Below are 13,258 nucleotides of genomic sequence, written 5' to 3'. Positions count from 1 at the left end.
GGTTGTACTCTTGAGCAGATAATTTATTTTAACATTGCCCTTGAGGAACAGTTTTGCCAAGATATGTTAAGGCATTAAAAAATCCTAAGTCTATGCTTCTAGTCAGGGCACTCTGTGGCAGCAACTTTGATGCTGCTTTTGATACTTCACACCCTTGTTTACTTGCAGCATCTTCACTCTGCACCGAGCGTAATTTAGAGCACGGAGCAGTCTACTCAGAATCCTCTTTGGAATATATTGAAATGCAAAGAGATTGCATAATTGGGTGGAAGGGTAACTCAAAGTAAGATGATCCAAACATAGATTTGTGATGCTTTTGGGTTATCAAACACCAGAAGTCAACTGGCACACAAAATACTGCGCTTGATATAAATTTAATCTGTCGAGACACTTTTTTAAAAAAGCTTAAAGCTGGCAAGATATGCACAGTGAGGGCAAACATTTATTTTTCAAGTTATTTGACACCCAAAGAAAGAAGCCGTACTGAATAACCTCTGTTACAACATCAGAAATATCACTCTGTTTATGCTTTTAACTAGTTCAGTGTGTCATTAATGTTGCCGTACCCCACCTCCTCTCCCATTTATTTGCAGAATCCAGACCCTGGGGACGAGCCTGGCTTCATCCAGCGCCGTGTACGCGCAGGGCTAAATGAAACCATGTGGGGCAGTGATCCTTTCACATCTGGCAACATTTATTTACATTAGTACCGCGGCCTCTAATCAAGCAAATACTGGCAAACGCCAAGGCCACACACACAAGCCTGTCGGGGACTGGCTCAAGCGGTCCAAGAGACCGTCCGGTATATAATTTGTGACATGTCCAATCCCCACAAAAGCCACTTAGTCACTGAGAAAACAAAAAAAAATCTGCATGTGTGAGACTTGAAAGTTGGCTGTATGTGAATGGCTGCTTTGTTAGTCAACAGCTTGGAAACACATACATTCGTCTGTTTTTATGTTTTAAGATCTGGAGCCCGGAGATAATTCGTGTGTGTATAATTTATGTCTCTCTTGAGCGGCGTTAAACTGCAGAGCAATCACAGACTTAACCGGCTATAAATTCCAGGATTTAACGCCCTTTTAAGGAGCCATGTATCCATACACTGACTCTCTGACCCACATTCCTTTTAGATTTAGGATCACTTAAGAAGCCTTCATATCTGAATACGCCCAACACTGTGTAGCCTGCACGGCTTACATGAGATTTAGACTCACTTTCAGGGTGACACAGCAGAGGAGGAAAAAGCCTGAAGACGAGGTGAAGGATGTCTTTGGTGCATAGTGGCCCCCCTTTAAAAAAAGCCATCAAGAGACGATCCACCTGTTTACATATGCACGCCTCAGACAGATGTTGAATAATTCATCCACAGAGGCGGACAACATGCAGCTGTATTTGGGTTATGGGGGTGCAGGGGTGCTCTTCCTTGCCTGAATTCTTGCAGCCCAAATTATAGGCATTACTTTGCAGGCAGAGCAGGGCAAAAGCAAAAGTAGGACACTTTGCATAAAGGATCCAACCGAGAGGCACAATAAGATGTGAAAGATGGAGCTGCAGGAAGGTCTGGTTTTAAATTATAACAGGGAGGCTTTAATAGAGGTGGAGCAAGTCAGTTGGTTTGATTTTGGAAAACCATCTTTTGTGGAAAGCTTAGAGTTTGTACACTCTAGAAAATCCATCCTACTCAGTATATAGGTTGTTTTTCTCTTAATTCTGCCTGTATGTCTTGTAGTTTTGCCTTTTTAAAGTGACAGTTCATCCAAAAATCAAAAATGTGTATTTTTACTGTACTCTTACCTGTAATATTATGTCTGCCATCTCTCCAGTACAATGGAACTAGATGGTACTTCCGGTGCTCAAAAGCAAAAAAAAAAAAGCACATTTGAAAAACTCAATAGCAGTCTTTTTCCAGAAATCACGACCTAATTACTCAAGATAATCCATAGACTTTGTGAGCAGTCTCCAGGATTCCTGCAGATCATTTAAAAGTCTTAAAAGGTATTTAATCCAATAATCTAAAAATAAGGCCTTAGTCGATATTAAAATGTCTTAAATCAGTCTTTCAACAGTCTTAAAAATGCAAAGATGTGAAAAAGAACTTTATTAATCTTTCACTGTGCATGCGTTGTACTCCAGTGGTGTGACATAATCTGAGACTGTGACCTCTCGTCGTGACATTAGCTCAGTGGTGCTAGATGATTCAGCAGTAGATGCACATTTCCTTCTGCGCAGTGATACAGTTGGATAGCGTAGTGCGGTACAAAGAAAATAGTTCTGGCATGAAACTGCTCGCAACAAGGTCTGTGGATTTCTTTGAGAAACCTGGTCATGATTTCTGGAAACAGACACTGCTGTTGAGAATTTTTAATGGCACATTTTGGCATTTTGAGCACCACAAGTCAAGTACCATGTAGCTCCATTATATTGGATATCTCTCTTAAATTCAATATCTCCAAACTAGACTGATAAATAACACTGCAGGTAAGAGGTAAAAATATATATTTTTGATTTTGGGGGTGAACTGTCCCTTTAAAGAATCCAAATGGACTTGTTGCAAATATTTTCCGTGAATCAATTCCCATCTTGTTGAGAGCGGATTGATCCTCGCTGGAGCTCATTCAGCCCGACTTATCGACACATGTTGCAGAAATGATGGAGCGCTTTGTGGAAACACTGTAGTCACTAGATCTGCCTGCATTGACGCAGAGACTAAATACTAAAGATTGATATGTTTTTGCGGAGGAGTGTGAGCACACACGCAGGGCAGCGGCAGCCGGGGTGGCAGCGCTCTGTCAGACACAGCTATCTGGAGGTTTATGGCTCGCAGGTTTTTAGACTTGGTGCTGCCTCCGCTTGCCCTTTGGGCCTAATGGACACTGATGGAAAATGACTCCACTGTTCCAGCGATCCATCAGACGCCCTCTTTCTCCCTCTCCCTGAGCCCATCCATCAGGCGGCAGCTTTCAAACACACAGGGAACTTTATGGGCGCTTTACGTGTCCAGCTGCGATGCAAATAAACAGGCTTCAGTCAAACAGATGGTCGCAGTGGTGATTAATACGCCTGACAAGTAAACTATTGCAAAGACAATGAAATTTTCAGTTTATCTCTGCAAATACTTCACCATAGCCCTTTGAAACCTGACGTGATGTCACTTTTCTTGTGCTGCTTCCACACGTCCTTTACAAGTATTTCAACCTTTGAACCCTGAGCAAAATGGTGCAATTTCTTTTAGACGAGTTTGGGGCTTTTTGACCTTAAATCCACAGACAAATTCAGCATGACAAGGGTAGAGGGGGGTGACATGCAGCAAAGGGCTGAGGATGGTGTTAAACCTGTGGCTGCTGCTGCAAGGACGTAACCTTTGGTACATGGGGTGCCCGCTCTAACAGGTGGGCCAGTGGGCACCTTGAAATGTATGTGTTCTCTTTCAAAAACTTTGGAAAAAAAGTAGTGAGCAACTTTGTAAAAGTCTTCCATAAAATGCAAGACATAAGTAAATTTAGAAAATTATTTTATAAAAGCTGGGAGAAAATATGAATTGGAAAAAAGGAAAATTACCCTTTTCCTGAATAGTTTTCTTGCTATTTTTTGGGTCATTTCTTTCCTTTGGTCGTTGCCTTCCTTTCTATGTTTTTTAAATAAATCATGTCAAGTTGCTCAGGTTTCTAGGGGTTAATTCAACCGTTTGCACCTAAATTCATAATTCCTGCCATACTTAAAGGGTCAGTTAACTTCTCAAATTACAAAAAAACAAAAAAAAAACAAACGTGGATTGCATTAGTTGAGGCTTTTTTGTATATGTTCCGTTTTGTAGTCACACATTTTCTGGTATCTTATTTGTACTTAAACTAATTTATTGCTCATTTTGGGGTCACTTCCTCGTTCCCTGGTCATTGCCTTGTTCCCATGTTTTTGAAAGAAATCAAGCCATTTTGCTCAGGTTTTGAAGGGTTCATTTCTGCTTGCACCTAAATTCATAATTCATGCCACACTTCAGGGGTCTGTTAACTTCTCAAATTAAAAAAAATGTGTTTAAGGAGTGAGTTGAGGTTTTTCTGTACACATCCCGGCTTGTGTATCACTGGGACGCAGTGAGTCAGCCAGCTCCGAGTCCCCAGAGGGAGCGCGGCACGGCACGGCTACAGACCCCGCCCGCGCAGAGAGAGAGAGAAGCGAGCTGGAGAGAGAGAGAGAGAGAGAGAAGGGGGGGTGGGGGTTACTTACACCGAATCAGGGTGCCGGTGAGTGTTGTTTTGCCGCCATAGGTGCAGGTTGCATGGGAGCGTGTTCGGATTAAAACTGCGATCATCAGCGGGCTCCTCCAGCGGCGCCGGTCAGCGTGACGCACAGAAAGTGGAGGCGCACCGCGGCTGGAGTCACATTGGATTAGAGCCAGTGACAGCGGAGGGATCACCAAGTTGAGATGCTGTAAGAGCTCGTGGTGTGTGAGGGAGACAGAGGAGGAGGATGCTCCCGTCTCGCAGTTGTTTTTTTGTCTGATAAGTTTGGACTGAATTTAACGGAGAGGAGCGCGCTCGTGTACCTGGGATGTATTCAGTTGAACTGCAATAAGAGAAAAAGGTCAAGTGGACGCAGTTTGAGGTTTTGGAGAGATTTGCGGTGCGCGGGGAGCGGAACAAAGCGTGCGCCAGGCTGAATCCCTCATACAAATGTGGGTAAACAAATATGACGGACGATTTTGATTTTTGTCTCGCGCCTGCTGATGCTCACCCTTATCGCTGACAGAATCACAAACCTCGGGTGAATTCTGGAGTGTTATTAATTACGAATTTCTTAATTTTTTGGAGAAAGAGACATCTAATCCAGGTGGCGCATCTGTCTCCTCGGCTGCGCGTAATGGGAGAAAAGTTTCGGACCTTGCAGAGGAGACGCACTCGCAGCATCCCGCCGACGACGCGCTTCTAAATATCATGTGAATCCCGCTGCTCCGTCCGCATCAGACCAAGTTTGAAAGTGAATTTCAGCCGTCCAGTATGACTTGATACAGACTTGGGGTTACCGGAACTCGCTATCAAGCCAGTTAACGATCCATGAACCGCCGAACCGATTTGTCCAAAGACGCGCAGACGGACATTAATGATCTAAAGAGGATTTCTGCAGCAGCAGCAGCAGTGAGAGTCTGATCCCAGTGTGTGTGTGAGAGAGATCCCCCCCCCCCCTGGATGTCTATGATGTTGTGCCAGCTCGGGCAGAGGTGTGTGATGGAGGTGGTGGTGCTTACCATCCTGTCCTGGGTGTCCGTGTGGGCAGAGGAGAAGATCATATTTGACAGACACGCTGTCTACTGGAACAGCTCCAACCCCAAGTGAGTTTTACTTAGGCCCAAGTGTGTGTGTGTGTGTGTGTGTGTGTTTGTGTGTGTGTGTGTGTGTGTGTGTGTTTTGTTTACTTACCTGCATAAAAATAATGATACACATTTCCATTGTGCACAGAGCCTTGAAATCCAAAAAGGAACTTCCATATTTTTTTCTGCCATGCTGTCTGAACACACTCTTCATATCCCATTTTATTCTCTTTCTTCTTGTTTCAGCAGTGTTTTGGCTGATTTTTGCAATATTGATGTCTTTTACGAATGAGCAAGCAAGACACACACACACACACACACACACACACACACACACACACACACACATACAGAAGTGGAAGTGTGTTCGCGTGCGCGTACACTAGATATTTTGTTCTGTGGCACAGGGAGCTCCTTTTGTCTTAGACAATGAGGGCAGCCTGCCTCCTCCTCTCATCAATGTCTAGAGATTCTCCCTCTCTCTCTGTCTCTGTCTCTCCTTCACACACACACACACACACACACACACAGCATTTACCTTTTTTCGGCTAATTTCATCCACTTGTGCCAGTAAACATGAGTGCACATTATTTCTGTCAATTGCAAGCACTTGTGCAAAAACCACATCCATAAACAAACAAACACAAAGGGAGACATAAACACACACATGCATGAGGCTGCACACACATGCACGCGCCTCAACACACACACACACACACACACACACACACACACACACACACACACACACACATACACACACTGTTGTCTTTAGCTGGGCCTCTCTCATTGACATGGGGCAGAGCACACTGGGTCCGTCTGTCTAATAGTTTGTGACAACCTGGCCAGCCTCCCTCTCTCACCCTCTCTCTCTATCTCTCTCTCGCACACACACACACACTCTCTCTCTCTCTATCACCCCTTCCTCTTCCTCTGTCTCGCCTCCCATCTTTTTTTTAACCTCCCTCTCTCTCCCAGGTAGATAAATAAACAGTGAAAGTGCTCCCTCTCGCTTGCTCACGGCTGAATTAGTCCAAACTAACGGCCCTGTCTCTCTCTCTGCATCAACCAAACACACACACACACACACACACACACACACGCACTGAGCTAACAGGCCTGTCTCTGACTGCATCACTTCTCCACAGAAGGCTTCTCAAATATTTAACAGGCAAGGGGGAACATTTTCTCCCTTTCTCGCTGTCTCCCTCTCTCTTTCTGTCTTTCTTTTGGTCTCCCTGTGCTCCTTCTCTCTCACTCACGCACACACACACACAAACACCTACACGCTGCAGACGTCACAGGGTAAATTTAAGCTATATGGACGGTTGCTGGGGGCGCTGTTATTCCGTCAGGGTCCTACGGAGAAGTTGAAGCAGAAAGGGGGCACATCAAAAATGCATTGCCACTAAAGCAATGAATCTAGACTCTGGAGCCCCGGCGAGGTTGGTTCCCCCTGTTAGACCCTGGCACTGTCATTGCTCATGCTGCGCCTTTTTTTCTGCACACACACACACACACACACACACACACACACACACACACACACACACACACAACTCCTTCCCCGCTGCACTTGTGAGGACCTTCCACTGACAACATTCATCCCTCAACTTTAATCTAAAGCTAATTCTCTTTCAAAACTTTGAGGATTACGGCAAGTTTTGTTGAAAAACGAGCCCACTGGCAAAAAGAGATGAGAAGACAGGCATCCACATCATCCCAGCTCATGTAAAATTTAGGCAACAGGATCATTCAGGTTTATTATAATTTGGGGTTTATTTATAGAGATTTGCCAATAATAGTAGGACTGTATTCACAAGTGGATTATTCTCCAAATTCGCATTGGTGCATGATGCAATTTCCAGTACAAATACAACAATTTAAAATGTCTCCATCACAAGTAAGAGTCCTGGACTCAAACTCTTACCAAAATAAAAGCACAGAAGTACTATGGGAAAAAGTTTCAAAGGTAAAAACATTTATTCCACAGTAAAATCAACCTGCTGACTGTTATTTTACCATATGTGACAATTGTTAATACAGTTTTCACTACTTTATACACAGTCCAGTGGCTCCCAAACTGGGGGTCGGGACCCTCTGACAGGTCACAAGATAAACCTGAGCAGTTGTGAGATGATTAATGATGTTGGAAAAAGGGGAAAAACAAATATTTGCAGCATGAATTTGTGTAAATGTTCTCTAATCTTTGTGTGTGTGTGTGTGTGTGTGTGTGTGTGTGTGTGTAATAGACACTTGAACTGACTTGACTTTGAACTGTTCTCAAAATGAAAGAGAATTTCTTAAGGAAATCACATTTTTAGTGGGACTGTTAACAATTTGATAGACTTGACATGTTGACTTGACCCGTCAAGGCAGATGGCTGCCCACCCAGAGCCTGGTTCTGTTAGAGGTTTGTTAGAAGTAAGTTTTTCCTCACTACCTTCGCCAAGTTCTTGCTCATGGGAGAGTCGCTGGGTCTCTGTTAATTAAAGAGAATGGGTGTTGACCTGCTCTGTGTGAAATGTGTCTTGAAATAACTTTTGTTTTGATTTGGCGCTGCATTAATAAAACTGACTTGATTTGATAAGGTTTCAAACTAGCCTCTACCACAGAATGTTTAACAGAGGTGGATGTAGCTACCGTGAGTCACTCACTGGTTTGTGGACAACCGTTTTGAAGCCTAGAGTTTGTCATTTTGGCCATTGCCATTTTGGTTTTTTGGAGCTACAAGTGACCATATTTGGACAGGAGGGTGAAGCTGTGGAGGAGCGAGGGGTGGATCTGACTGAGAAAGCAAGGACACGACTGTAATGACTTGTCAGTCACAAGGTAGGCCCGCCCTAAAGCATACCTTGCTTTTTGTTTATTTTTTAAATAAATGGGACCATAATTTACAAATTAGCAACATGCTGTATTGAAGAAGATTTAAAACCAGTGATTGAAACCATAAATTCAAAAGGAAAATGCTTACCGTAGTAATAAATCAGGTGAGGGGTCGGGTCATTTTCTCTTGGACTTCTATACGATTTGACTTTTTTGAAACAAGTGGAGTCACTCCCTGCTAGCCATTTAAAAGAATGAGATCACCCCTCAGGCTCTTCTTTTTCTTTTTTTTTTTTTAAGGGTACGAAGCCAAAAACTTTAATTTGAGAAGTGACCACAGCTTTTATATAAATGTATATATTTTAATATTTCCTCTCTGGAATGGAGTGTAGTTGAAGTAAAAAGAAGCATTAAATGGACACTCAAGTGCAAGTACCTCAAAATTGTGTTTAAGTAAAGCACTTGATTAAATGTCCAAAATTATAGTCCACCACTGCCAACTGTCCACAGTAAAACCCATCACACTTTAAAGAACGGCTAAACTTTAACCTACACTGCGTGGTGTAGTTGTGTGCGTGCACATTTTAGCTCTGCAATAACGAATCCTTTACATTTTACATTTTACTTTTAGTTTTGCCACCAAATAAAGTGGCTCAGATAGTGTGGCTGAACTGCTTGATTGTTTAGACCCTGTTTTATCATTTCATTAAAGCATGAAAATTTACTGCTAAGCTGGATTAAAATGATATAATAAATGATTGAAAAAATGACCAAAGCTGCAAAAATATGAACCAAATTGATTGAAAAAAAAGCAGAATAGTCCTTTAAAAGCTAAGTTATATGAACAAATCTGAGACTGCATAATAAGAAATTACAATTTTCACAAAATGAACATAAACATAAGTATAGATATCTTACTTGCAGTATAAAACTGTCACAGTGATCTGAATGTCCCTGTGGTGGTTTTTCTCACATTCACCTTTCACCCTCCTGACCCCTGATTGGCTTATTTGATCACATGTCCAAGAGAAAGCAGGAAGTGCTGTGATTGAAGTGTGGAGAGAGCTGGCAAGCTGCTGGAAAGATATCCATCCTCCTCTAGCTTCTTCTGTAAGGTAGGACTAACAACCCACGTTGAACTTAGACCTTACACTAATGCTGTGGCATCAGCTGTGATATTGTGAGTGTTGCTAGACGGCTTGTGTTATGGAGGAGAAATTTCATGCAAAATGTTGCATTGCTATGAGATTTCTCAGTGCTATTTTTTCTGTGCTGCCTTCCATGACACATTTGATGGAGGCGAATAATACATCCATGGTGGAGAGAGCTGGCAAGCTGCTGGAAAGATATCCAACCTCATCTAGCTTCTTCTTTAAGGTAGGACTAACAACGCACATTGAACTTAGACCTTACACTAACGCTGTGGTATCAGCTGTGATATTGCGAGTGTTGCTAGATTGCGAAATTTCATGCAAAATGTTGTATTTAGATTTCTCAGTGCTATTTTTTTCTGTGCTGCCTTCCATGACACATTTGATGTAGGCGAATATCTTCCAGACTAAATACAACACCAGCTCAAATGTTTCTGAAAGCTCTTACTTGTCACCTATTAATATACTGGATGGTGGTTTAGGCACCGAGGACTGATGAGAAGCTCAGAGACTATGCAAGAATAATGAGTCACATCCAAACTGCAGCTATTGTCTGAGGCAGAGAAGTGACAGAAACAGCTGGCAAAATGAACAGCTGTGTGTCTTAATTGATCACACAACATCAAGCACACAGCTTGTATTGAGCTATCAGGATGTGTTGTCTCTTCTTGTGTTCATCAAAAGTTTGCTCTCACCAAAAACAGCTTGAGAAGGACGTTCTCTTCAAGGTCACAAGTACTGACTTGCATTTGTAGGATTGATAATCAATCGCTGTTTTGTAGTGCCGACGTAAACTTTTACAAAGGAGGGAGTGTGGAAAACTGCATGAAGTGAAAAGTCACAACACAGTGAAGGGATACTGTGTGACAGTTTACTGAAATGGTGCCAGAATAACAGCTGATTTAAGTTGGCATGACTGTGGTCCTGCTTTTATTCTGACTTTCTTCTGAAAATCGGAGCACTTCAGTGAATGAGCTTTGGGTTGCATGGATGATTTTGGTGTTAGTTTTACAAGAGTTGCATATGTTAAACCCTTCCTAAGATGCTAACCATACACTTTAAAGCAGCTGTAATTGATGTTGTTATAGATCTGTGCAGTTCTCCTCAGCTTTGCAAAGTGTGTTAGCGTCTTTCAGCTCATTTGTTTGGTTTTCTGGGCCATAGCTTTACTGTTTTGCTTCACTTTCGCCACTTTCATTAGCATTGTTTTTAGCTGCAGCCGGCAGCACGAAGCAGCTGTTGTTCATTGTGTTTTTTTCACCTCTAACCAAAAAACCCAGAGTTTGAAGCTAATCTTGTCTCAGGTGCTAATTTTAAATGTGTATTAGGCCTAAAATATTGTCCATTGGACAGATGTAAAGCTCTTGGCCGCCCTTGACTAAACTGATTGACTTCTCCTTCATATCATGATATGTACAGAAAAAAGGAAAGATATCTGCTGGCAGTGATTTTTTGTTCCTCGCCACATGGCTTTTTATACGCATTGTTGCATTACAAAAGTTGAACTTTGTTTACCTCAAGGTGCAGCCACTTGCCCAAACAGCGTCAGTCTCACTTTTGAGAGCATCTTCTGCAAACCTACATTGAATATGATGGATAAGAGGGTCCAAAAACGTGGCATGTGCACAGGCCCTCAGTGCCCTTTTTTTTTATAGCGTGACAGCTGTTCCCTGAGATAAAGTTCAACTTTCAAACTGGCAAGATGCTAGAATTAAACATCAGTCAAAGACAGTACAGCACAAAGCTTTTGTGTTAAATATGTAAATACAAACTTATCTTTGACAAAGTAGAAAGTATTTTTTAAGGATTTGTGCATTAACAATACAGCGATTTACAGTTATGTTTCTATTTTTCTGTCTATATTTGGTTTCTATGTGTTTTGTTGGACGACTGTTATTATAGAGAGCACAATACATTCTTTTATTCTTTTATTTATTATGAATTTATGTAGTCTTTGGTGCTTTAAGCATTAAAAACAAAAATGATTTTTTTTAAAAAAATCAAGAACATGTTGAAAAAGCTGTAGACCTTCACTGAAAGTACCTTTGAATTCTTTTCAAAAAATGTTTTTTTTCCCAACGTTTAGAGCACTACAGATAAAAAATCTATTCATGCCCATTATATCAGAGTGACAGCAGAAACTTTAGGAGCAGTATCTCAAAATCTTGGCATAAAAAACCCAGAAACTTACTTTGAAGTGAGACACCATCAGTAGCAGGTGCGAAGATGTTTTATGCAATTTGGGTGAACTATGGAAGCCCTGAGAGGCAAGGTGAAAGACATTATTTTGCAAACAATATTGGTCAAAATCTGAATTCATTTCCTATGTTGGAGATATATCAAAGATATTATCTCGTATATCACCAACATAGGAGGTAAAATCTGCTACAGAGCAGATAAATATGCATTTAGGCCAACATTGCCTGCAAAAGGTTTTTTTTAAACCTCGCTCTCAGGGCTTCCATAGTGAACTGACTGGCAAGGTGAAAAGCTGTTTTTTTTTTTTTTTTGCAAGCAGTGTTGGCCAAAAGCAAAGTATATCTCCTATGTAGGGGATATATCAGCAGTATTATCTCCTATATCTACCACATAGGAGATGATATCTCCTAGCAGATAAACTTAGATTTAGTTCAACGTTGCCCACAGTAAAAACATGTTCACCTTGCCTCTCAGGGCTTCTGTAGCGTACTAGCAAGGTGAAAAACACTTTTTGCAAGCCATGTTGGTCAAAACCTGAGTGTATCTCTTATGTCAGAGATATATCAGAGATATTATCTCCTATATCTCCTATGTAAGAGATAATATTTACTACATAGGAGAGAAGTGTAGATTTAGACTAATGTTGGTTGGCATTTCTTTTTTTCATTTTGCCTCTCAGAGCCTCCGCAGTTAACTGACCTTTTAAGATTTTTTTTTTGCAGTCTTGGCAAAGTTTATCTCTTATGTAGGAGATATACCGGAGAAGAATTATCTTGGGATAAAATATATATTATATGGCAGATAAACTTAGATTTAGGGCCAAGATTGTGCACCAATGTTTTGTTTTTTCAACTTGCCTCTTGGGGCTTCCGTAGTTACTGACCCTTTTAAGAATTTCCTTGTAGCCGACGAGGACACTGTTGCTGCATATTTTCCAATACTTGTGATGTTTTTTGTTACTTCCATTAATATTTCTCTACTTTCTTCTCTGACAACCTCATTCTCGCTTGCTCTACTTTTCCCTCGTATGCTTTTCAGGCATTAATCACTATCCACGCTGACATGTTTTAATAGTTTTTTACCTGCTAATTAATTGTGCTGCCGTTATGTTAGCCAGGTGCCTTGATCTCATCAAGAATAACCTGGATAAGTCAAGATAAATAAAATGATTTAAACATATGTTCCTACTCGAGAGAGGAGGCACACTACAAATTGGCCAAACCCTTTATATCAAGGGCTCTGGCTCTCCGCAGGCCTATCTCTTTCAAGGTCTTGCTGGATAATAGAAAATGTATGAGATAATCCAATTCAAACAGCTCCGTCCACTTTTGGTCACGGCGGGGAGCAGAACTCACACACACAATCACTTGGAGTGTTGTCCATGTTGCGATGAGATACGTGGTGCCGCACAGTAACAAAGTGCCATAACACACATTATCACAACAATGCCGCGACACTAGAACAGGATCTGGAAATCTCCCAGAGCCACATAAAGGGATTTATTCCACATGCAGGGAGGAATATTGGAGGAGCACACACCAGTGGAAGCTCGATGTAGGTCACAAACTCTCTCACACACACACACACACACACACACACACACACACACACACAATCGCTTACAACCAGAATGGCTGTCCATTGAATACAAGGTTAGGCAGCCTCCATTTTTCTATTTACTCACTGTCATGTACACACACTCACAGTGGAAGCTCGATATGGGACACACTTGTACGCACCCAAACCGGCTCTCTATTGGGTCCATCCCTTTTCC

General features: G+C 41.8%; 1 protein-coding gene across 1 annotated transcript in view; it reads left to right on the top strand.

The window, feature by feature from the left end:
- The first annotated feature begins 5,186 nt into the window (after window positions 1-5,186).
- The window catches only part of efna2a (ephrin-A2a), a 108,028-nt gene continuing 99,956 nt past the window's right edge, over window positions 5,187-13,258 (top strand). The window contains exon 1 of the mRNA XM_042501139.1: window positions 5,187-5,329. Coding sequence (XP_042357073.1) covers window positions 5,187-5,329 — 143 coding nt within the window. The remainder of the gene's footprint in view (window positions 5,330-13,258) is intronic.

This window comes from Plectropomus leopardus, chromosome 14 (assembly GCF_008729295.1).
Source record: "Plectropomus leopardus isolate mb chromosome 14, YSFRI_Pleo_2.0, whole genome shotgun sequence".
Taxonomy (NCBI): domain Eukaryota; kingdom Metazoa; phylum Chordata; class Actinopteri; order Perciformes; family Serranidae; genus Plectropomus; species Plectropomus leopardus.
The sequence above is the reverse complement of the archived record's forward strand: the minus strand, read 5'-3'. Positions and strand labels throughout refer to the sequence as shown.